The sequence below is a fragment of the Canis aureus genome, chromosome 18 (assembly GCF_053574225.1).
Source record: "Canis aureus isolate CA01 chromosome 18, VMU_Caureus_v.1.0, whole genome shotgun sequence".
Lineage (NCBI taxonomy): Eukaryota > Metazoa > Chordata > Mammalia > Carnivora > Canidae > Canis > Canis aureus.
In genome coordinates, this window is record NC_135628.1 from 14,256,637 (window position 1) to 14,282,724 (window position 26,088).

General features: G+C 43.6%; 1 protein-coding gene and 1 long non-coding RNA gene across 8 annotated transcripts in view; one reads left to right on the plus strand and one right to left on the minus strand.

Moving 5' to 3' along the window:
- The first annotated feature begins 7,820 nt into the window (after positions 1-7,820).
- The window catches only part of DPY19L1 (dpy-19 like C-mannosyltransferase 1), a 142,154-nt gene continuing 123,886 nt past the window's right edge, over positions 7,821-26,088 (plus strand). For 3 of the 6 annotated variants that reach the window (XM_077856220.1, XM_077856219.1, XM_077856222.1), the window contains exons 1-3: positions 7,828-8,202; positions 25,235-25,259; positions 25,887-25,974. In XM_077856220.1, coding sequence (XP_077712346.1) covers positions 7,896-8,202; positions 25,235-25,259; positions 25,887-25,974 — 420 coding nt within the window. In that variant the 5' untranslated portion in view covers positions 7,828-7,895. Of the gene's footprint in view, positions 8,203-8,947; positions 9,506-25,234; positions 25,260-25,886; positions 25,975-26,088 lie in introns of those variants that run through there. The other 3 variants (XM_077856221.1, XR_013356561.1, XM_077856223.1) reach the window with 3 other exon arrangements.
- On the minus strand, positions 10,860-12,518 carry LOC144288599 (uncharacterized). Of its 2 annotated transcripts, none has more exons than XR_013356563.1 (4): positions 12,404-12,491; positions 12,019-12,180; positions 11,545-11,583; positions 10,860-11,428 (listed from the first exon to the last, which is right to left on the minus strand). It is a non-coding gene; the product is annotated as an uncharacterized LOC144288599 (long non-coding RNA). The 2 variants fall into 2 exon arrangements; XR_013356562.1 differs by having other exon boundaries at positions 10,872-11,428; positions 12,019-12,127; positions 12,404-12,518.

The window sequence follows — 26,088 nt, forward strand, 5'->3', positions numbered from 1 at the left end:
TGTTTGTTTGTTTGTTTATAATTTTAAAGGAGCAACATTATAAAATTTGTATATTGGAAAGAGGTCTCTGGAAGATGGTTGGGCAGCAAGAGAAGGTGCAGTGACCAGTTAGGAGGTGCTGTTGAAGGCTCCAGGGAAAAATAATGGTGGATCATGGCCATAAGGATGGAAAGACAGGAATTGATTTGGGAGATGTCTATGAGACAAATCAGTAGGATTCTGTGATTGATGGGATGATGGAAGTAAGAGACAAGAAATAAGAAGGACTCCCTGAATAGATGGAGGGAATCATGGTGCCATTTACTGAGATTAGGACACTAGAAAAGAAGCAGGTTTGGTTTGGGGGGTTTAAGGCGCCAAAAAAGACCTGCCGGTGTGATATCAAATGTGCAGGTGTGGATATGGGTCTGAGATTCTGGAAGGAGATCTGGGCTGGAGACAGAAATATTCATCAAAGAGATAGCAGTGAGGGACGCCTGGGTGGCTCAGCGGTTGAGAGTCTGCCTTTGGCTCAGGGCGTGATCCTGCATCAGGCTCCCCACATGGAGCCTGCTTCTCCCTCTGCCTGTGTCTCTGTTTCTCTCTGTGTGTCTCTCATGAATAAATAAATAAGTTTTAAAAAAAGAAAGTGAGAGCAGTGAGAATGCTCAGGGGATGTATGTAGAGTAAAAAGGGGGAGGAGAAGCTCATTTTTGAGCCCCAGGGGAGATCTACATTCAGTGAACAAGAGGGGATTAAGGGAGATTGGAAAACAACAGCTGAAGAGACGCAAAAACCAGTGTGTGGGTCAGAGAAACCAAAGGAATGGTGAGGTCAGATGACAAGATGAAGACTGGGGCATCCTGTGAACCTAGCAGAGGGTGGGTTCCTAGCCATCTTGGGGTGAGTACCACAGGGTATTGGATGTAATGCCAGACTTCCTTGAACTTGAGTGAGCGGGAAGTGAAGAAGCAGAAGTAGCAAGTCTAAGGAACTCTACCAGGAACGTCTATGAAACAGGAAGAGAGCCGTTGTTTTGAGGAGATGTTGGTTTGGAGGAGGATTCTAATTAAAATAGGAGTCAATTGGGCAGGCTCTGGCTGAGCGAAGGCAGCCCAAATAGTAGAAAGATGACCAAGCAGTAGTTGGTAGAGTGAGGCACCAAGATGCTGGGATAGGATAGGAGAGGTTGGTGGTATATGGGAAGGGAGCTCCTCCTTGGGATGGGAAGGACGAATTGGGTGAATTTGTGGGTATATGAGAAGACAGGAAGACCACTCCTTTTTTTTTTTTTTTTTAAGATTTTTATTTATCTATTCATGAAAGACAGAGAGAGAGAGAGGCAGAGACACAGGCAGAAGGAGAAGCAGGCTCCATGCAGGGAGCCCGACGTGGGACTCGATCCCGGGTCTCCAGGATCACACCCTGGGCCCAAGGCAGACGCTCAACCACTGAGCTGCCCAGGGATCCCAGACCACTCCTGATGGTGTCCAGTTTCTCTGTGATGTAGGAGGCTATTATCTGGGAGTGTGGGCATTGGCGCGAGGGTGGCAGGCTTGAGAAACTAGTTGTCTTAGTTAGTTTGCTCGGGCTGCGTTGATAGAAAACCATAGCCCGGGTGGCCTATAAGCAACAGAAACTTATTTTTCACAGTTTGGAAGCAGGGAAGCCCAAGATCAAGGCACTGACAGATTTGGTATCTGGTGAGAGTCTCTTTCCTGGGTCACAGACACCCTTCTTTTTGCTGTGCCCTTACATGGAAGGAGAGGGTGGAGGAGCTCTCAAAGTCTCTTTCATAAGGGCACTAATCCCATCCCTGAGGGCTCCACCCTCATGATCTAATCACCTGCCAAAGTCTCTGCCTCCAAACACCACCACACTGGGAATTAAGTTTCAACACGTGAGGGATCCCTGGGTGGCGCAGTGGTTTAGCGCCTGCCTTTGGCCCAGGGCGCGATCCTGGAGACCCAGGATTGGATCCCACGTCGGGCTCCCGGTGCATGGAGCCTGCTTCTCCCTCTGCCTATGTCTCTGCCTCTCTCTCTCTCTCTCTCTCTCTCTGTGTGTGACTATCACAAATAAATAAAAATTAAAAAAAAAAGTTTCAACACATGAATTCTGAGGGATACTCCATAGGACTAGCAAATATTTGTTACACCTGCTCTGGAGAATGGGCTCAGGGGAATATGGAAGTATTTCAAGGCAGCACTTAGGGTCCAGCTGCTGATGGAAACTAAGTTCCTAGGGATTACTGCTTTCCGTGTTGTGGGATGTCCCCGGTGTTCCTCAGCAGCACTGAGTGTAGATCTCAAGTTGGACAGTAACATTTTGCCAGGTTGACGAGAGAGGGCGACCATGCAGGGGTGGGGCAGGTGGTCCTCCTGGTAGAGAGGGCTGCAGTGATAGGCCCTGACACTCAAAATGGAGTAACGAAGAGACTTACGGGCTTTGGAGGTTGGGTTGTTTGAACTATAAAAGGTTGGGGTGATGACAAGGATGAGTGGGTGGATGACATGGTGTGGGAGTGCAGGTCACCAGAGAGGAGGATGTTGGGGAGCTGAGAGTCTGGGGGTCAGACAGGTATGGAAGTTCCTCAGAGCACTGCAAGGAACTGAGCAGACTGGGTCCAGGGCTAGAGTGAGGACGGCAATGGTGAAGGGTAGAGATGCCTGGGAGTTCGGAGGAGCTATCTAGGAGGCACAAAAGATCTCTGGGGAGAGAACGGGTGGCCTTGTCAGGGAATGAACCGGTCACTGAAGAAAGGGCCTCTGGAAAGAGCTGAGAGGTGGAGACTACTGAGAAGAACCCAGTGTATCAGGGATAGACGGGTGGCCTCAGGGAGCACAAGGTAAGGTGGGGTAGAGGAGTGAGGGGCAAAATTGTGTGATGCACCCAGGTGCTTCCCCCGGAAAATGGAGACAGGAGACCTTACAAAGTCTAGGTCAGTCAGTCCCTGACCTGGAGGCAGGTGACAGGCCCAGTCCTCCGTCTAGGAGTCAGCAGAGGCCTGCCACAGGCAAGCATGTCCTGGCCCAAATCAGAGCCTGGGGCTGGAATTTGTTGGTTCCCAGTATTTCTAAGGCCCCCTGGGTGTGAGGGTTGCTCAGCATCATTCAGGGAGGAGCCTGTTTGGTTCTAGATAGATTTGTGGGGTTTTGAGAGCCAGGAACCACGGTGGGGCACTCTGGGCATGTCATACTCCAATCATTATTTCATTTACTCACTCTTTAATCCATTTATTTCTTACTGAGACTTACATCAGCTGTTTCTTTCCTTCTTCATTCTGAAAAGGATTTAAGAGGTTCACATTTGCACCTACTTTATATCCTATCTGTCACATAGGGTTTCAGAAATGTGCTATTCCCCACCTGTAATGCCTTCTCCATGTTTCCTTCTGTTCAAACAAAATCTGCTCGTCCAACAAGGCCTAGACCAAGTCTCACCGCCTCCCTGCAGACTCCTCAGTCATGTCGCCCATGGTCTTTTGTCTTTGGGGCTTTTTCTGTACTTACACTCTGGATCACCTATTTCCCCATATTTTCGTTCTAGCTTACCCTGCCTCTCTGACTAAACTGTGAGCCCTTTGGGGTTGGAGACTTAGTATATGAATTTTTAACGTCTCTAATGTCTACTAAGGCACGGAGGACATAGTAAGCCCTCAGTAACAGGAATTGCAGTTTAGAGAGAAACCTGCAGCTCAGCACTGGAGTGGTTCTTGATGATGCATTCTAACGAGGCCTAATAATGCACTCCCCGAGTTTCTCAGGAACACTCCATCTGAGCATGAACAGTTTAAATTACAAGGTCAGCTTCCAGAAAGGGGGAAGATAAAATTTGAAAAGCAATAAAGTAGCAATTTACATTTGTTCTCACCAGAGACTAAAGGAATACATTATAACACAGTGACAAGTTAATGTTGGAGCTTTGTGGAAAGTTGAATGTTGCAGGGGTAGACTTGGTTGTACTCGCCCACTTCAGGCTTCTGTGAAGTGTGCTGGGATTCTTGCAGGTTCTCCTCTTGGTATGCGCTACTGCTGAGAAATCTGGAACTTGCCAGGATCTAGAACTTGCCCCCAAGACACTTGTCCGATAAAGAGATCCAGTAACCCAGTCCGAGGAAATGAGAAATAGAGGTCACAGCCAAGATTCTCCTTTTGCTTCATTCCGTGGACGGAAGAGTGAGGAGGAAATGGGGGAAATGTGAAAGTTTTAAAGGGCCTTTAAAATGCCAATGTAGAGAACTAAGTAAGATGGTTCCCAGCATAGTCTTCCCTGGACCAAATTTTGCTTTTCATTGCTCTTTGAACAATGTTTCCCTGATCGCTTACTTTAATATTGTTAAGCTTTATTTTGGGGCATTTACTTGTCTTCCTTTATTATTTAATGCTCTTCCTCTTTATTTTATGCTCATTTCCCCTTTTTAATCTCCTCCCTCTCCATCTCCAAAGTCTCTAAACATTATTTTTTAATTAAAAGTTTCTATTTCAATTGCCCAAAGTGTAGCTTTTAGTGAGAAAAAGATTGGATTTGCATGCTGGGGACCAGATCAGGGATTCTTCATAAGTGGCTTCTCTTTTGGGTTTCTGGGTTTGGAATTTGTCTGCTTTGGTCCAGTATTTCTATAATGTCACAAAAGGAAATAGCTTCCTGCTGCATTTGTTACTCTTGAAAAGCGTACTAAAGGTGGCCACTATCACGCTTAATTCACGTTCATTATAATCTTGAACTGATTCATAGGATCATCTGTGCACAACACAGTTTTTTTTTTTTTTTTAAGATTTTATTTACTTATTCATGAGCGACACACAGAGAGAGGCAGAGACTTAGAGGGAGAAGCAGGCTCCCTGTGGGGAGCTGGATGCAGAATTGGATCCTGGGACTCTGGGATCACAACCTGAGCGGAAGGCAGATAGATAGATGCTCAACCACTGAGCCACCCAGGCATCCCCACAATACAGTTTTTAAAATGCAACTTGTTTGTTTTCCTTTTTTTTTTTTTTTTTGTAAAGCATCCACCACTATGTGGCAGGCACTGGCCTAAGGATACAGATATGAATAAATTGCATTCCTGGCTCTTGTGGATCCCACAGTGATAAATGCAAAATGAAATCTGGCATGTAACCTTCTATGACTGTTCTAGTTTCTGCTCTACCACCCACTTTGTGTGAAAAATACTTTTTTTGGGGGGGTGGGATGGAGGGAAGAGGGACAAGAAGGGATGCTTACTGTTTTATCCAAGTTTAGTGACCCACCCAATGGGCATCATTTGCACAGCATGTGTGGGAAGCAGGGAACCTCAGGAGAGGTCAACTGCTGAGATAGCTGAGAAGCTTGAATCACACCCAGTGTAGGACTTGTCCAAAGAGCACACAGCCGTCCTCGCTTTTCTGTGCTCTACTCCTCCGCAGCCTCACACCCAATGGAGACCTTCAGGGAGACCTCCCAGAGGACCTACCATCCTCCTTAAATATCATCCATTGCTTTGAACATTTATCGAGTAATTACTCTGATGAAAGTAACTGTTAAATGCTTTAACATACATTGTCTTATTTAGTTTTTACAAACCTGTAGGGTAGCTGTTTTTATTAGACCCATTTTAGGGATGAGGAAACTGGTCAAGGTCACAAGACTGGCACACGTCAGAGCAAAGGCTGGAAGCCTGGGCCTAACATCACCACGTTTTTTGGCCAATATCCCACACTGGCCTTCTCTGGGATTCTCTACTTGGTCACACAGCAAAGAAGAGGTCTCAATAGCAGTGGTGAGGTTGATCAAAACCCACTGGGTGTGTCTTAAATATAGGTGTTCCTCTTTGAATTCAATAAACTTCCATAGGTTGTAGGTTGGCTCTGCAGGCCAATATGAAATTGGACAGAAAAGATTGTCTAGAAATTTGAGACTGTAGGAGAGAGCCAGAACAAGGTGACTTTCAAGTGCGCTACAAAACACAGGGTTTTGAATCATCATTTGATTATGCCATTTCCTGCATTCATTTACTCATTCACTCATTCATCAAGTACTTTCTCTGGTGAAATGGTACCAGTTGAAGGGATTCCTAAATCCAGCCTGCCATGTATAGGAGGAGACAGCCAAGCAACCCAGTAGTTCAAATACTGAACTTCCTTTTCCATGTGTTTTTCCAATCATTAAAAAAAAAAGATAATTATTTGCTTTAACAGACACTGAATTAGGTTTCTTTTCATCTAACGGGCAATAAATTCAGAAATAATCCAGGAGGGCAACACTGGCTCCATCTGACACATTGTTTCAGAATTCAAGCATTCCCTGATATCATTCGCAATCTTTTTTTTTTTTTTTTGAAAAACAGTGTCTAAAAATAGTTGTTCCATGCTCCAATGAAAACAACAGCTGATAATCCTAATTCACAAAATATTGAGTATGAGGGATTATCAATTAGCACAGCAACCTTTTTTTCCCTTTTGAAAAGAATTCACTGTCCCTTAAAAAGGCGTTAAGAAGGGATCCCTGGGTGGCTCAGCGGTTCAGCACCTGCCTTTGGCCCAGGGCCTGGTCCTGGAGTCTTGGGATCGAGTCCCGCGTCGGCCTCCCTGCATGGAGCCTGCTTCTCCCTCTGCCTGTGTCTCTCATGAATAAATAAATAAAATCTTAAAAAAAAAAAAAGGCGTTAACAGTGAATGCACGCCGGTATTAACTTCCCTAATAAAGACGTCGCTCAGAGGAGAAACTCAAGGGTGAGGATCCACGGCCTGGGGAAGCCTCTGAAATTACAATGCAAATGACCAAACGGTGTAACTCGACCTACAAAATTGGGATTTAAGGGCGACGTTTTGCAAACGAGCTCCTCGGACACCCACAGAGAAGGGGACGTCTCAACTAACCCCAGGGCTGCGGGGCTTTGTGCCAACAAGTCGGAACAGCTTGGGTGGAAGGGAGGGCGCAGGGATGAGCGGCTTTGCCCGCTTTTCCCTACTCGTGCTGCGCTTCCTTTGCTCACGTTTTCCGCGCTATGGGAGAGAAGAGGCATTCTCGACCAAAGTTTTGTGTTTCAGCAGCACGTAAAGTTTCTGTGGTGCAGTCACGGGAGGGCGGCACGCGCGGCCCCCAGGGCAGACTCGTCGCGAGCCCTCCCTCCCCGGGGGCCGTTCGGCCGCGTCCCGCTCCGCGCCCCGCCCCCCCGGCGCACACCTGCGCCCCGACGCTTAGCCCTCGCCCCGGGATACCCGGCGGCCTCCTTGGTCGCGTGGCCCCGGCGGCGGCAGGACGGGGGCTGCTCGGGGCAGCGATCCCGGGCGCGAGGCCACACGCCGCGGAGCCCCGGCGAGCCCGCACAGCGCCCCCCCGCGGCCGCTCCCGAGCCACGCGCGCCCCCGACGCGGGTCCGAAACTTCGCGGGCGGCCGCCGCCCCGAGAAGCCCCTTCCGTCTCCCCGAGCCCTCGCCGGAAGGCGGTGAGCGCCTGAGCCCGCCCCCGACGCCGGGCCCCGAGCGGGCCTCTCCGGGGCGGGGGGGTCGCGGGGCCGCCGCCGGGGCCGCCCGCGCCCGCGCCCGCGCCCGCGCCCGCGCCGGAAGTCCGCGCGTGCGCGCTGGCCGTCCGGGGGCGCGCGTGCGGCGCGGGGCGGGGCGGGGCGGGGGCGGGGCCGCGCGGGGTGGCCACGCCCCCCGCCCCGCCCCCGGCGTTCCGCGGTCGCCGTGACAACCGGAGCGGCGGCAACGGCGGCGGGCGCGCGAGTCCGGCGCCGCCTCCCGGCCGTACCGCCAAAGCCAGCAGCCGCCGCCCGGCCTCGCCGCTCTCCCCGCCTCCCGGCCCGCGGGGAGGGAACGGCCCGCCCTCCGCCCGCCCGCCGGAGAGTGAGCGGCGCCCGGGCCGCCCCGCCAGCCCGCCGTCCCCCGGCCGCCGTCCGGGCGCGCGCAGCGAGCGGGCGCGACTATGCCAAGATGGTCCTGCAGGCGCGGAGCAAGCACCGGGAGGCGGCCCCCAAGCCGCCCCAGCCGCCCCAGCCGCCCCGCGCCTCCCCGTCGCCGCTGAGGGGGGCGCAGGACGCCGGCGCCGGGGAGCCCGGGCCCGAGCGCGCGCCGCGGTCCCCCGGGCGCAAGGGCGCCGCGGGCAGGAAGGGGCCCCGCGCCGAGCCGGCCGCGCCGTCCGCCGGGGGCGGGCTCGGGGGGCGCCTGGCGGCCGGGCTGCGCGGGGCGCTGGGCCTGCGGCGTGCGGGGCGCGGCCGGACCTGGACCACGCTCCTGCTAGGTGAGCAGCCCCGGAGCGCGGCCGCCGCCGCCGCCGCCGCCGCCGCCGCCGCCGGGCGGGAACTTCGGGGCGCGGGCCCTCTCCCCTCCGCGCGCTCCCCTCCCACTTGGCGCCGCCCGGGCCCCGCCACTTTGCAGCCCTCTCCGACTTTTCCCGGGACGGCCTCCCCTCCCCCTCCCCTCCCCTCCCCTCCCGCTCCGCCCTGCGCAGCCTTCCTCGCTCCCTTCCCGTCCGCTCTCTGTCTCTGCTTTTTTTTTTTTTTTTTTTTTGCCTTAAAAAAAAAAAAAAAAAAAAAAATGGCCCCGAGATCAACAGCTGCCCGGCCTGGCGGCGGGCTGACAGGTCCGCGCTACGAGCCTGGGGCGCCGCTGATTGGCGCGGACCCGCCGCCTTCCCGTTATCTCGGCCCCGGCCCCGGCCCCGAGGACGACGATGAGCTCCGCTTGGGCTCGGAAGCGATTCCGCCCGTGGAGCTCAAAGCAGAAGCACGTTCCCCATCCTAGAAAGTTGCTCAACTTATAATTAAATTTTAGCGTGCTTTTTTTCTTCTTCTTCTTCTGTCTCTTGTCGGCCACCAAGACCGCCCGCCGGTGGCCCTTGTGTGGTTCCTCCCGGCAGGTCACTTTTCCAGGTACGTGTCGTTGTGTGTTGCCCCCCCCCCCCCCCAGCCCTAATGGTCTCTGCTGACCCGAGAACAGGTTTGGTGTGGAGGGCTCCCCTCCTTTCCCGCTGCCATGCACCAGATGGATGATGGGCTGCGGTGTGCTGGGGGAAAAAAAATGATAATAAAGTTGAAACAGTCACAGGTTGTGGACCGACTTCAGGTTTCCTTTGTCTCTTGATTGACATTCCGATAAGGCAAGTTCAAGCAGTTTGGATAATGGGCCTAATTTTTCTAAGCCAGTAAAATGCTGTAGCTCCACCGCCTTTCCCATATAATACCGTTAATGGACTTTGGCTACCGCATGATTGAACTGTTGGTGATTTATGCCTTATTATCCTTTCAAATTCCCTCAGTGACCCAGAAGAATCTGGATTTCCATAGAGGCGAAGGAGTAGGACACAGCAATCCGGCTTCCCCTGGCATAACATCCACCACTAGAAGCCACTCAATCATAAAAAAGCCAGAGTCATCTCCGTGTGTTGTGTGTGTTCTGCTGGGCTCAGAAAGGTTGATATGGTTATTTAATGGGTGCTTCAGTGTATTGCAGATTCAAGCCGAGAAAAATTCAGTGTTTTCAGTATATTCCCCCCTCTTTTCCGTCGTCGTGAGCTTGAAAAACCTTGCCAGCGTGCAGGTTAGGTAAGTTCACCTTGGGGAGGCAGCATGGTACAGTGGATGAGACAGGCTTCAACTCCTGTTCAGAGTGGTTAAGTTTGGTTTAAGTTTCAAATTATTTCTTTTGTGAGCCCTTCCTTTTCTGTGACATGAGAGTATCACCTCCCCTGCTTATTCTGTGGGCATGTTCTGAGAAGCAGAACTAAAAGGGGTGGCTGATATACGGGAAGGCACTTTGCGTCTAAAGCCTTTAACAAGTTTTAGTTGCTGTTATAAAAGCACATGCATAATAGCGATTTGAGGTCTGGCGACAGGATGAAGTTGCATCTTTGTTGAATGGCTAGTTAAGAACATGAACCACTTCATAGTAAAATATGGAAGGGCACCACTTCTTTTCAGAGAGGTTACAGGAACACTCAGGGTAATATAATATCTTGCCATTTTCTTATAATTGCATTTACTTTGATTCCTATTATTGGATGGCTTGGCTTTGGCTTTAGTGAGCATTATATTGAATGCTTAGACCTAATACAGCTCCGTATTCATAGAACAGTGTAGCACTTCCCTTGGCTTACCCCTTTGGGCATTGGAAAGAGGTACAGTGAAGGAGCCGGCCCACATTTTTGGGTGTACTCTGGACACTGGTCATCGGATGTATGGAAGTTGGATGATTTTCTACATCTACAAGAGGCCATCTGTAGGAGGCCTCTATGAGAGGCCACAGGCAGCTTGAGAGGTGACTCTGGAGAATGATTGGACATAGGATGTTTGGTTCTTCCTCTGGCTCTATACTCTTAGGTCCTGCAAAAAGGAGCAGAGTTTAGACATTTTTGAAAGCCTCCTCATTCCTCCTCTTCTTGTTCTTTGCAGAACGAGTGAGAGTTGAGCTGACACTGTACAGATCTTTAGTGTGGGATTTTGCTATGACAAAAATGGCTTCATTTATGTTTGGGAAGAAATTTTACAACTTGAAGCTCCCTGAAGAAGCACACATTTTTAAGACTTAGAAACTGACTAGAGACGCTCAGTTCCATTCTTTCATTTTCTCCATATGTGCTAAGCACTGATGAACTATCTGCCACAGTGGCCATTTTCCGCTCTTGGCCAGGTGTTAAAGCCCTGTTTAAAAAATCAACTTAACCAACGCGCATGTTTTCTTCTTCTTCTTCTTTTTTTTTAAGATTTTAAAATTTTATTTATTTGAGGCAGAGAGAGAACATGAGCGGGGGTGAGAGGGAGAAAAGGAGAGGAAGAGGGAGAAGCAGACTCCTCACTGATCAGGGAGCCCTACTCCGGGCTTGATCCCAGGACCCTGGGATCATGACCTGAGCCGAAAGCAGATGCTTAACCGATTGAGCCACCCAGGTACCCCATGCTTTTCTTATTTTGGACATAATGTGCTATTTATTTTGTGGCAACAGTCATAAAGAAGTGTTTTTCAAATGTTTGTGTTTTGAAGTGTCCATCCAATAGCTCCCTGTACCAGCCAGACGCAACAGCAGTAAAGAAAAACCATGATGGTGTTTGTTCAGCTCTCTTGACCGTAACTCACGATAAGCAATACAATTTACGTTAAACCTGCTCACACTTCTGAAAGTGCAACCCAGTACATTTAGGCACCTGTCATGTCTGTTACTCCGTTTAGGTATGTGAATGTCCTCGTAGGAAACAGATTTAATAAATAAGCTGTTTTTGAAAGTGAACAGTTTTAAGGAACCCATAAAAGGCATTGAAACCCCTAGGACTGTCAGCAATGAGAAGGTGTTAGCACCTCTGGGTCTCAGGGAGGAGGGGAGCTTCATCAGGAGCTGAAGCCAGGGAGAGCTGTGGTGTGGGAGCAGGATCTCCTACGAGGAGTGACCCCAGACACCCCCTGCACTCCTGCTTGGGGCCTCTCACTGGCTGATGAACTGGAACTCCTCTGGCAAGGGACTCGGCTGAATCATTCTGTAGGAGTGGGAACAAGGCAGAGAAGGGAGAGGAATGGATTTAGAGAAGCGAATGGAGACTGACCAGCAAATATGTGCATGTACCTGAAACAAGAGCCGTGTAAGAATACTTACTCCTGTAGTGGACGGTATACTCTGATTTCCTGTTCTGTCCTTTTGAAAACAAATGCCGTTTATAAACCGTTGGAGTTTTATGATCTAGTGTTTAACCTACGGTTTGCAAACACTGCCTTAGAAGAACTGTTTTTCTGATTCTATACCTATTTCAAACGAGTTGGGTGCCTGAGCAAAACATATAGCTTCCCTGAGCCTCAGTTTGTGTATATGTAAGAATGGGAGGCCGGGACTAGACCGGTGGCTCTCAGTCTTTGCAAAACTGGACTAGAATCACTTGGAAGCTTTAAAAAATCCTGATAGCCAACCCACACATCAGACCAATTAAATCAGAATCTGGGGGGTGGGGTGAGAGGGGGAAGCGTCAATAATTTTAAAGTGCTATGTCCTGCCTCTACTTAGAAGCAGACTTTCAGCATCACAGAGCTGACGTGCCTACATGGCAGTGACCCCCTTGTACTAAGTGTTTCTTACCTCCCCTCTTTCAGGCAGGAGCACAGATAGTCCGGTTTGCCCGTTTTTCCTGGTCTCCATTGTTTTCCCAAAAGTGGATCTGAGAGTTGCCATTCATCATCTGAGATGGCTGTTATTTTAATTAGAATTGAGAGAAGAGTGACATGTTTCTTGTACTCCTATCTATTATCAAAAGAGGGAAGGAAAAAGGATAGCTGGAGAGGGCTCTGTGTTTCAAGGAGAAATGGTAGGAGTGTTTTCCTTTGTGGAAGTGAAGAATATAATTGTTAAACATGCAAATAAGGCATGCCCATGGTGGAAGACTACAAGATATCATTTACAAAACATAATAAAATTGTAACCTGAATATGGAGGAGAGGGATAATGAAAACTCTTTGTTTTTTACCTTACATTTGTCCTAACTGACTTGTTGACATTGCCTGCAAGGTTAATGGCAACTGCACCCTACTCTAAGCTGGTTCTTTATTGGCAAGGCTTCTTAACTGCAACATGGTGATGACATATTGGGTTGAATAATTCTTTGTTTGGGGGAGCTGTTCTGTGCATTGTGAGATGGTTAGCAGCATCACTGGCCTCTACCTATCAGATGCCAGTGGTGCCTCCCCAGTTGTGACAACCAAGATGTCTCCATATGATTGGCAAATGTCCTTTGGGAAGCAAAAATGCCACATCTAGGACCACTCCTTTTGTTAGCCACAACTTATGGGAGTGTGAAAGTCTATATGATGGGAAACACATATGACTTCTTAGGGGCAGAGGAGTAAGAAAGTAAGTGGAGGCTAGGTGTTAGCAGTAGGGCTGGGGAGGACGCAGTGTGATGTGTTTGAGGTAGCACAGGCATCTCGGTACTCACCTGCGTTTGCCTCTTGTTTCTACACTTGAAAGCTCCCTTCATATTTCGACTCTTGGCTGTCTGGTCTTTAAAATGGGCATGATAAATGCCCCAGTGGTTGTGGTAAAGAATAAGTATACGTTAACAGCAGCTTTATTCACATTCACCAATTGCTGAATGCCTGCTAACTCCTGATGCTAGTTTGGAGGGATGAAATGGAGGACAAGGCAGCTGTAGCCTCTGTCGCCATGGAATTCCATTTTAAAAGAGTCAGGGACGAATAAAAATAATAGTACATTGTAGTAAGTCCAGTGGAGGAAAGAAAAATGTGGCCGAGATAGAAAAAAATAGGAGATGCCCACTTTAGAATCAGAAAAGTCTTTGGGGAGGCAGCCTTAGAAGTGAGACCTAAAGGTGAGACCTGTACGGAGGGGAACGGGCTCATCTCTGGATGTGGCACGCAGCCTGTGCTGAGGTAGGCCAGACTCAGCCTGTTCAACACCAGAGGGGCACACACCAGGCCTTGAGGAGTTTGGGGTTTGGGTTTTATTCCTGGTATGATGGGAAGCTACTGAAGACTGGTGAACAGGAGAATAACATGATTTAATTTTAACTTTGAGAAATCTGCTCTGGGGCAAATGGGTTGTGGAGTACAAGGGCAGCGCAGAGAGGAACCCCCGGGGAGGCTGTGACAGGGATCCGGCAAGAGAGTTGTTGTTGGTGATGCAGGGCGATAGACTGGAGATCTAAGGGTGTGTTAATAAATAGGTGTCAGGCCAGTACATGTCCCTGGAAAGCCAGTGAAAAAGATGGGAATTTGGGACTTAAAGGGTTTCTTCAGGGTTTGAAACCAGTTTTTTCCTTTTGAAATAGGTTGACTCTAAAAAACATTTATAATCACTTAAACATTTTTATGATTAAAATATACAATTGGGTTCTGAATATGTTATGTTAAAGTGTACTCAAATAACATGTAATGAGTTCAGATTGTGTAAACAGAAGGGTGTATTACCAATTTGAGATTGATTTTTGGCCTACAATATGACATCAATACTGAAATACACATGTGTATCTGGATGTTTCTAAAATTTGAATCATAGCCATTTTTATAAGCTTTTTTTTTTTTTTATTTAAGATTTTACTTATTTATTCATGAGAGAGACACACACACACAGAGAAGCAGAGACACAAGCAGAGGGAGAAGCAGGCTCCATGCAGGGAGCCCGATGTGGAACTCGATCCTGGGTCTCCAGGATCAGGCCCCAAGCTAAAGGCAGTGCTAAACTGCTGAGCCACCCGGGCTGTCCCATTTTTATAAGTTTTATACATTTAGCCTATTCAGCTGTATTAATGTTTCTTAAAGTTTATGTTAATGAGATTTACATTATCATAGGGACTGGGTGCATGTTTCCAGGCTGGGTAGCTTTAGGCTTTATAATTTATATGTTTAGTTCTAAATTCTTGCTTTGCTGGTTTATCTTTTGCCATCAGATTATACTTTACCCAAGCCATCGGAACATTACTCTTCCAGGGAAGAGTCTGCTAGTTTTCTTTAGTTACCATTGTAATGAGTATTATTCATCAAAGTTAGTAAAAGTTTTATCTATTTCTAGGTCGAGACCTTTGTGCTACTCCTTAATTCCATAAAAGGCAGTCTCATTTCATAGGAAAGATCAGTTCTTCATGGGTGATCTTTAGAATTCAAGAATCATTGAAGAGGAATAAATTTAAAAGTAGAAAAATTGATTTTTAGAGTACATAAATCTACAACTATTGTAACTTTTTTTTTTTTTGCTTCAATACTACTTTTTATTTTCTCAGCATTTTTTTTTTTCTTCTTAAATACATTTAAATTTACAGCTCATATATCTCCATGTTTGTCTGGGATATTCCTTCATGTTTGACTTCCTTTCCAAAGTAACCAGTTGTCAGGTGTGTTTTTCAAGTCTGTCACTGCACATGATCAATGCTTGGGCAGCGTTTTGTAATTTTAACTTCTAGCAACAAAGGTTAACATAATAACCTAGTCCCCCAAATCACTCACTAAGTTCTCTTGTGATTCATTGTACTGATCAAGGATGGGGTGAGTTTTTCTTCTAGTTTACAGTAGTAACAACTGTATCTTAAACACACTTTATAAATTACTTGGTGAATTAGTTTTGAAAAACTTGCCATCTTGACAAATTTTTAACTTGGGAAGATTGTTATAATTGAGAAGAGTGAGGCTTTAGTCATATTTTTATACAACTCAACTCAAATTTGCCTAAAATACTACTGTTCTGCACTGGATTTGTCTATTACTTCCTAACAGTAATCACTGCTTTTTGTAATGCAGCTTTTCAGTGCTTCAATTGTCAAACCTCAGAATCTTTTCTCCACATTTTAATAATAATCATAAAGTACTTATGTAACTAGCACGGTGCCACTGTTTTCCACTTATTTAAAAGTTTTTTTTTTTTTTTTTAATAAGACCTTATTCTCATTCTTTTGTCATCTTTGATCTCCATTGGAAAACCATAAAAAATCTAGAACTGAAAGGTTACTGGAATTTTACATGTGAAGAAAGTAAAGTAGGCCAGGTGAATGGCCTGACATCATTAGTGAGTTCACAAGGGGAACTTTGATCGAAATTAAGGTCTCCTGGCTTGTTAAGCATTATCTGTCAAATTGTAGATTTTAGACCTATAGTTTAGGGAAACTGTCAAAAAACTGTCAAAGATACATTAATGGGACATGCCACTGTGGTGCAGTCGGTTGAGGGTTCCACTCTTGGTTTCAGCTAGAGATCTCAGGGTAGTAAGATTGAGCCCTGCCTTGGGTCCTCACTCAGTGCATTGTCTGCCTAGGGCAGACCCTGGTGCCCCCAAACCTCCCCCTCCAGCTCTCTCTTCTCTCTCGCTCAAATAAATATCATAATAATTATTTCTTCTTCTTCTTCTTCCTCTTCTTCTTCTTCAATACATCGATGGGAAGATGACCTCCTGTATTTTAAGACCTGATAACTCTTTTGGCAAGAGCACTACTTTGCTGGCTTCTGCTTATTTGGAGGAATCACTCTGTTATATCCATATGGTCAACCTGTTAGTCTCCATTTTGTTTTTGCTTGACTTTTTTTGAAAACAGCTAAATTCTGAATTATTTTTGATTGTGTCGGTTGGTCATCTGGCATTTGTATAAAAACAGAGTAAGATAGTAATCATTGGTATTATAGTTTTCTTAACTATTTAAAGAATAAGGTAAACTGTGATATCCAAGGGCAGTTTCCAATTTGTGGGAGAATCCATAACCCAAAGAGTGGAATGGTTTTTTGATGCACGAACTTGCTAAAATCCCTTGCCAAATGTGATGGGCTTGGGTTTATATTGTATATATGTGGATCTTTTTTCCCCCCTCTAAAGAAGAGATGCAGCTTCTACACTTTTTCCATTAGGTTTACTAAAGTTTTTTAGTTTTGCTATGATTGCTCAGAAGCATTTAATGTGCTAGCTTATTATTTTGGGCCTATATTTATCTAGCTACTTATACTTAAAGCACTGAAATGCCTTTTTTCAATAAGGAAGAAGCTACCTTATGAAAATTACTAATGTAGGTTACTGTTTAATTTAGAGGTATTTGTGTTCACGTTATGTGAGGATAAGATTTTAAAAGAAGTTAGAATTTATTGCTTTAAAAACCCATATGATGGGTGACTGTTCTATTAAGTATTCCCTACTTTAATATATGTATATACATAAATATTTAAAAATGTGAAAATTTACTTTGCATATTATATTCTTGTTGAGGGTGGCGATACATATTTTCTATATTCTGTTTTCATATATTCATTTAAAAATAAGCCTTTGTCCTTGATTTTTAAATTATTTCTAAAGAATTTCCTTCTGTAGGTGAATGCATCCTTTTGGTTAAATGTGCTAATTGACATTTTCATGCCTGAGCATGAAATTATCAATGATCAATTCTGTAGATTTCCGAGTCCCAAGTGAAAGCTATTGAATTGGGGTCTTTGAAAGTGGGGACCCACAAATACAGTCTTAATGTGCTTCTCTTAGATTAGTGTTCTCAACTCTCACTGCTCATTAGAATCACCTCCTGTGCCAAACCTAGCAATGTTCAAAGCTCCCCGGTGATTGCACCATGCTATCCATGTTGATACATTGTTCTTAAAAGTATTTATATATCATCTGGGGGGTCTTGTTAAAATGTATAGTTGGGTTTAGAGGTTCTGGGGAGGAACCTGAGAGTCTGCATTTCTAACAAGCTTTCAGGTGATGCAATTACTGCTTGAGGACACTTGGAATACAAAGAGCCAATCTCACATTACATTTTGTGAACTATCACAGATTCTGTTCCAGTCATTTTTGTACCAGTGATAATTAACCTTGACTGTACAGCAGAATCGCTTGTGGATTAAAAAAAATCCCTGGAGTTTCAGATTTAAGGGCTCTGGATTAATACTCATGCATCTCTAGTTTTATCTAGCACCACTGAGGATTCTAATGCAGTCCCAGGGTTTAGACCACCATGACTCTGTAGTACTGCAGTATGATATATTCTGAAACCTGCTTTGTTTCTTTATTGAGTGGCTCAGTGCTTCTCAACTTTTTCACATCATGGCACACGTAGAAAATGATAATATTTGTGTGGCATTGAGTGGGTCAACGGTATCTTCGAAGCCCTTAGATCACTGGCCCCCGGGACTCTGGTCCTCCCATTCTTAGCAACTCCGGGCCCAGCTTTGTCATACTCCTTGGTGTTCACAGATCTCTGAGAGCCTGACACACTCTATGTATATAGTGAGTGACCCCTCAACAAATGTTGCCATTAACATTTATTCTGAACTGTGGATCAGTAATGGGATTTTTTTTTTTTTTTTTTTTTTTCCCTGTCGGAGCCCAGACCACATACAGCTTTACTGTTGCCGTCTTCTCTTCCGGCTACCCATCATAATCCCCACCTAAGTGGTTGGCACGTCTTGAGCTCTGTCCCTCCCTCCCATCCCACTTTCGTAGCCCCTGCCCTGGGAAGGTCATAACCCTTCTGCCTTCTCAGATTTTTTACAGTTTGTAGACTTTGTGCCCTTTTGCTTGAAGCCTAATGCCTTCTCTCATTATTTTATGTACCTAAATCTTATCTCTCAAAGGTTTTATTTTTGATGTTGGCTACTATTTCTTTAATGTTGTTGGTTTCTAGGGAAATGTGTTGTGCATTTAGTAGACATTTAGATACTTGTTGACTTTAGAGCACTTGTAACTCTCAAAACTCTAGGTGTTAGAAGAAGGGGGCTGAGCTTGTATGTACATGGCTGTTGGCTTTTTCTTAAACTGGGTCCTACAGGATGTCTTTTCACTTGTTACTTTACTACACAAAAACTGGCCTCTGTTTCATTCTAGGCACTACAGACTGCAGAAAATATGATTTCTTCCAATATATTAATTTTACTGTAACATGTATACCTTTGTATAATGGGAGCTCTTTGAGCAGTTTGGAATATTAGATATTATCTTTAGATATTTAGGTTTTTAATTAATTGAGTACATTCTATAGTTTCTCCTACATGGTGATCATCATTTAACAGTTCAGCCCAGTGAGGTGCCAGGCATAATGCTAAGAGGTGTAGATATGAAGATGAATTAAACACAAGCTCAGCCTCAAGGCCTTTGCATTCTAGCAGAGAAACTGTTGTGTGCATGACTAGCTGTTTAGGTACTGTAATAAACGTATTTTAGCTAGGGTGGCAGGATAAGCTCCACAAAATGACCCATTTGATTTCCTGTGATTTTGAGGATGACATAGGAGTTTACAGGCAGAAGCAAAGGCATAGCATCATAAAACACTTGGTATTTTAGGGGATTATTGTCCAGTGCAGCCAGCATAAAGGAGGTGTGATGGGGATTAACTAGAAACAGACCAGAGTGTGGGCTTCATGGTTTGAGCCATGGGAAGTCATGGAGCTTTTCAAACAAGAGGATGAGATGCTTAAACCTGTACATTTAGAAATTGACTTCATTCTCCAGGATGGATATTGATGTGGAACAAGGAGACTATTTACTGGTGCCTTTTCCTTCTGGAAAGAAACTTTTTTTTTTTTTTTTGATTAAAGATTTTATTTATTTATTCATGAGAGATACAGAGAGAGAGAGAGGCAGAGACATTGTCAGAGAGAGAAGCAGGCTCCATGCAGGAGCCCGATGTGGGACTCGATCGTGGGACTCCAGAATCATGCCCTGGGCTGAAGGCAGATGCTTAACCACTGAGCCACCCAGGTGTCCCCAACTTTTAAACTCTGAATAGATCCTTGGGAACACTAAGAAATGATTAGTAATAGTAGGAAGGAGTTGAGTATAGAACTTGTCAAGGTTGACTTGGAAACCTTGTCCAAAAGATTTAAGGGGAGCATCCTTAACCTCTTTTTATGTTATTGTCACTTGAGGGTTAGGAAGGCTAAAACTCTTTCGAATGCTTTAAGTATGGATTAACCTCAATTTAGGAATAAATTGTATTAAATTTTGCAAGTAATTTTGGACTTAGAATACATTTTTCCATATAAATATTGTTACAAGATGAGGTCATCAAATGTCCACAAATAGGAGAGGAGGCAGTTCAATCCCAGTGGAAAGAAATGGAGGTTTGGAATTAGAACCATCTGGCTCCAGTTGATTCTTGCCATTTATCAGCTATATGCCTTTGGAGGAAATGACCTCTTGAAGGCCCAGTTTTTCATTTGTAAAATAGAAATAAATACCCCGGAGGCTGTGTGAGAACCAAACAAGAGTTTGTGATGGTGCTCTAAATTTTCAAGTAGTAGTTATGAAGTATACGGGTAAGGGAAAAATGTAACATGGGTGGGATAATGTATTCCCCATCAGGAATACCTGTTGCTGGCTGCAGTTGCAGCAGAGCCTCTGGCGGGTTACCACAGAAGGACAGAAGTAGAGGCAGCCCACCTTGACTTCATGGTTCTTGCTCTCCTACCTTGAGGAGGAAGAGAGAAGGGACATTGGGCCTCCAGCACTAGAGTCCATGAGACTCAGCTGGGTATCTTAAAAATACAAATCACAGGGGGCTTTACTTCTCAGCAGTCCTGATGGTGGGTGGGAGGTATGTACACAAAGGTGCCCTGGGCTTCTGAGTCACCTTCTCAGGAGGGACAAGTTGGGGGAAAGGAGGAGGCTGGAAGAGGAGGCGAGTATGGGCAGGGATTGGGTGCTGGGTAGAGAGGGAAGAGGGTTTAGGAGCTCCTAAGGATTGAGGATTGAGGGGAACCTATGGAAGAGCCGGCTCTCTCATTTCTTTTCTGTTCCTCCTGCCCTCCCTCCTGCTGCTCACCACTGTGGGTCAGGCATTGTGGTGGGGGGCAAGGGGCATCCCCTCCCTGCTTTCCCAAGGCACTGGACTTGCTGGTGTGAGGCCATCCAGAGGAAAAGAACAAAGGCCAGGAATGGCCTTAGGGAGCTGTAGCTAGAAGGAGGGGTGTCAGAGGGAGCTGAACAAGGGTGACTTTGGGGACTTCACCTGGGGGTGTTGGTCCCACCCTGCTGCCTGCTGCTGTGCTGGAGGCTAGGGGGGAACTGGAAGTTTAGGCTGCTTATAGATGGGCTGCGTGGGGTGGGGTGGGGGAGGTATCTAATTTGCACTAAGTAAGCAAAGACTAAATTTTTGGGAAAAAAACCCACAAATCTATTACATACATTAGAAATGTGTGTGTGTATCCCTCAATCAGAGCACATTCAACTTTATTATGTGGACATGATTTACATTATTTCATTTTCCTCCTTAATTGTATCAAGTTGTTCCCATTAATTTAGCAAACATTTTGAGTTGAGCTCTGCTAAATACTATAATATAAACTTCAGTAAAACACTGTTTCTGTCCTCAGAGAGTTACCTTCTAGTTTGTTTAAACAGGATTCTAATAACAGGAGAAGAACAATTTTCAGTAAAGAGGCTGCTCATCCCATGAAACTGAAAATTGATATAATGTGACATATAATCTGGTGCAAAATTTTTTTAATCAGAAAGTGGAAGGAGTGTCCAATTTAGTTTTAGAGTTAGTAATTTAGGTTCTTCCAGCAAAGCATAAGAGCATTTCAGAATTCTCAGCCATAGGATTGCAATCTTTTGAATTAGATTACAAAGCAAATCTTCTTTCCTTGAACACATTTTCTTATGGAATAGGCTTGGATTGTTGAAGCTTCTTTTTTTATTTTTAAGTATTTTGTTTATTTATTCATGAGAGTTAGAGACAGAAGCAGAGACATAGGCAGAGGGAGAAGCAGGCTCCTCACAGGGAGCCCGATGTGGGACTCGATCCCGGACCCCAGGATCACGCTATATTTACCACAGTACCTTAGAATGACAAAAAAATATCACCTGTATTAAAATGGAAAAAAAGGGATTATCAATTTTGTGACACTCCCAAAAGACTATATACAGGGTTGATAATCACTGGACTAAATTTGGAGAAAATAATCTTTAATCTTTTCTGTACGCAAGAAGGCAAGAAAAGCTCTTTAGGGGTGCCTTTAGAAGTTTTTGTCATTTTATGTCTTTATGCTTAAATTATATGCTCACCAGGCAGTATCTGCTTTACTAGGGGTTTCATTTTCAAATGACATATATAGATATACACACATGCACACTTATAACTTCTTTCAGTTTTGAATACATTAAAGCATAATTACATCTTTTTTTCTTTTGGAAGGGAAGGGGGAGAGGGGCAGAGGGACAGAGGGAGAGGGAGAGAGAATCTTAAGCAGGCTGCACGCCGAGCACGGGGCCCAATGCAGGGCATGATCTCAAGATCCTGAGATCAGGCCCTGAGCTGAAATCAAGAGTAGAATACTTGACCGACTATGCCACACAGGTGCCCCGTAACTCTACATTTTTATATAAAAAACATTATATGTTCTCATTCATTTGGGGAATATAAATAATAGTGAAAGGGAATATAAGGGAAGGGAGAAGAAATGTGTGGGAAATATCAGAAAGGGAGACAGAACGTAAAGACTGCTAACTCTGGGAAACGAACTAGGGGTGGTGGAAGGGGAGAAGGGTGGGGGGTGGGAGTGAATGGGTGACGGGCACTGGGGGTTATTCTGTATGTTAGTAAATTGAACACCAATAAAAAATAAAAAAAAAAGAAAAAAATTAGTAGTTTCTTTTTTTTTTTTTTTAATTTTTATTTATTTATGATAGTCACACACAGAGAGAGAGAGAGAGAGAGAGAGAGGCAGAGACACAGGCAGAGGGAGAAGCAGGCTCCATGCACCGGGAGCCCGACATGGGATTTGATCCTGGGTCTCCAGGATCGAGCCCTGGGCCAAAGGCAGGCGCCAAACTGCTGCGCCACCCAGGGATCCCAAATTAGTAGTTTCTATAAAACAAACTGCTTATATCAATTGATGAATTGCGACTTTCTCCCCCTTTTAAGAAAAAAAAAGAGGGGAATAAGACCCTTTAGGTTAAGGAAGCCTGCCTGTTGTCTAACCCACCCCCATAGTCCTCCTCAAGAGGCCATCCAGTGTGTGGCTTTCATGTAAGAGTTCTTGTCCTCAACTTCCCTTTCTCTGTTTACTTGCTTCCTTTCCTTGGGCAAGTTACTCATGTTAGTTCAGGTAAAGCCCTTTAAAATACTTGGCATATAATAAGAATGTAAATGTTAGCTGCTTTATTATTATTACTACTAAATTGAAATGAACAAAGGAATTAAAAGCACTGGGCGAATTATGAATTGACCCTGGAGGCTATGAAAGAGCTCTGTTCAAATGCCCAGAACTCCAAGAATTGTTTAGTGTTTCAGTGATTGAATTAAAGGAATGCACCAAAGACCACTTGGTACTTTTGTTGTAAGGAATTGTGGTATTCTGAGGAAGTACAGAGGTGATGGCCTTGAGAAATCCTATTTATCACTCTAGAATTGTGGAAGTTAAAGGCTAATTTAAAAGCATATGTGAAGAGCATTACCACTGAAGTCAGTAGAAGACAGGATGCCCTCTTATACCAGAATTACTTAATATTATTCTACAAATTTATTATTATTGTCAAATGGGAAAAATAACAGCAAAAGTATAAAATAGCAAAATTATCATTTTTAAATAATATTGTTTAAAATAGAGGATTGAAGATAATAAACCAAAAAACTATAAGAATTAGTAATAATTTAGCAAATGAGTAAAAAATACATTGCAAGGTCACCTGTGTGGCTCAGTCAGGTGGGTGTCTGCCTTCAGCTCAGGTTGTGGTCCCTGGGGAGGTCCTAGGATCAAGCCCCACATTGGGCTCTCTGCTCAGTGTGAACGAAGCCTGCTTCTCCTTCTCCCTCTGTGATTTCCCCCACTTGTGCTCAAATAAATAAATATCTAAGAAGATACATTGCAAAATAAATATACTTCAAAAATGAGGAAGACAAACTATGAGAGACTCCTGACTCTGGGAAGGGGAGGTCGGTGGGGCAATAGGATAACTGGGTGACAGGCATTAAGGAGGGCACATGATGTGATGCACGATGGGTATTATACTATATGTTGGCAAATTGAATTTAAATAAAAAATACACTTCAAAAATAAATACATTAACAATACTAGTAAGGTATAATAAAATGATATGGATATTATGAGAAAAAATGTTAAGGTTACAAGAAAGACTTAAGGAATATGAGTTAACTGTGTAATAACTATATTCTACTGATAGGATTTTTATCAATGGCAGTTGAAAAGGAAGTTGAATAATTGAAGGGATATCCATGTTTGTGGGTATGAACATATGGATTCATATCGTTAACATGTGGATTCTTTCCAAATTAATTTTTAAATGAAATCCCAATTATCTCAAATTACCAAATCTCATATTACCAAAATATGTGTGTCAAGTGTTCTATATGATAAATATGGCATTTACAGTTTGTGAGAGAAGAATGATTTATTCAGAACATGGTAATGAAATTATTGAGAAAATAAAGCCCAGACTTCATTATGGCTTTAAAGGCAGAAACCAAAAAGGAATGGATGGTAAATTTGTCAACAAGAAATATCAAAATTTTGAAAGATCAAAGTACGATGTAAGCAAATGTCGAATGACAAGCCTAGTTAAATATTTGCAGTTGTAGTGACCTAGAAAGAGTAACCTTTTGTCTTTTAGTATCTCCTAGATAAAGTGTATTTTTTTAATTTTTAAAAATATAAATACTTCTTTAAGAATAAGGCAATAAGATCTAGACTAGTTTTCATTTCTAAGAGTATTTTCATAGTCCAATTAGTTATTTAATCGGAAGCCTGCAATAAAATGAATCTTATGACATAAGAAAATTGGTATTTTCTGGATTCCTCTTAATATATTCTTTGTACTTGGACAGAAAGCCAACTATTGATTCTCCTATGAGACTGATTTTATTATTAGCTTGTTTTTTTTCTCTTCCTTACCTTTTCTTTCTTCCTTTTGCCCTGATGAAAGGAAAAAAAACCTTCTAAAGGCCTAAGGGAAGTCATTTTAGGTTTCTAAGTCAGCATGACTGTACATAAACTTGGTTTAAACCAAAAGGCTGATTTATGGTCCAGCGTGCATACATTATACACTTGCTTTGTAAATGAGTAGCCTAAAGGAAAACCATCTTGTCTTTAAGATATCCATCAATGCTTCTACTCCCTGCATTCCTTAACATTAAAACTTGTGTTGCCTGTCTGTATGCTAATCTATAATCTTTTGAGCTTTAACAAAATGTAAAGAAGTATATAACCCTGTAAAAGCTGTTTATTCTCTGAAGCACTTTCTTCTCTGTGAAGAGTGTGTTTCCTGGGCAGCTGTCCTAAATTGGCCTCCAGTAAAACTCTTTTCTTACTTTTAGAGATTCTAAAATGTTTGCTTGTTTTGCATCAACAATCCCCCCATCTCTTCCTTCTTTACTTATTTCATTTTTAAATTTGTTTTAAAAATAGTAAAATTTATCATAAAAATCCAGATAGTACAGCAATATATAAAGAGTGATAGGCTCTCATTTTATTCATCCCCAGTCCTGCGCCCTAGGGTCACCATTTTTTTATTCCATTCTAAATTTACCTCTCACCACTGGTTCTATCCCTTCGGCAGTTATATTTGTGGAAATTTCAATCTAAGGGTTCCTTGTATAGTTTTTGGCAAATAATAGGCCCGCATTTTATTGAATGAGTGAATAAATGAAATTTGTAGATATATGCCTCATTCTTTTATAATCCAGGCTGTTGGATTTTAAAGCATAGCCGTAGGGTTTCTTTCAAAGAGTCACTCTTCTTTCCCCAGTTGCTAAGAGTACAACATTACACAGTCCAAATGCTTATCTTTATAATGCTTTTCTATAAAGTGAAAACATTTCTTTATGCTAACATGATAATTTAAGTTTCTTTTTTTCTTTCAGCTGCCTTTGCAGCAGTGTTGCACTGGTAAGATTGTTTTTTTCCTCTGGTATATTTTATGCAGATATTTACAACTCCCCAAAGCTATTTCCCATATATATAAAGAAATAATTTCAGTATGATAAGGATGAGAATATATTATTACTTGCAACACAATAGTCTGAAAAGGTAGTTTAATTGATAAATCAAGGTCAGAATAATGTAATTTTTTAATAAAAAAAGATCCATTATTAAAGAGGTTATATTTGAGACTGTTTCACTTAACGTTAATATAGTGTTCATGTTGAGAGGAAGATTAATTTTTTTTAATCTTCTAGATAGAGTGAAATATGAATTTCATTAATCAGACATTTCTGAAATGGTAACCCAATGACATTTATAGTTCAATTTATAATTTTATTGTACTTGACTTAAAATATTGTTATTCTGGTTCATTCTAATTTTAAAATCTAATCTGAATGTGTTTTCTATTAGAAATTTTAGTAGAAATGTTACGACATGTAATAGAAAAACAAATATGGATACCATTATATTTGAGTTTCATTACAAAATTATTTGCAAATTTCTAGATACCTTTATTTTTGCTTGTAGAATTTCTTTTAAAAATAATACTTAGTATAAGTGTCAATGCTTGTTACCCTTTTGTTTTTGCAGGAGCCATATAACACACCTCTTCGAAAATGATCGTCACTTTTCTCACCTCTCAACATTGGAAAGGGAGATGGCTTTTCGCACTGAAATGGTTAGTTTTTATGTCATATTTTAGGAATCTAAAAACTTTAAGCTTTTTATCATGGAAATTTTCAAAGATGTTCCAAAATAGAAAGCTCCCCTTTCCCAACCCACAGCTTCAACT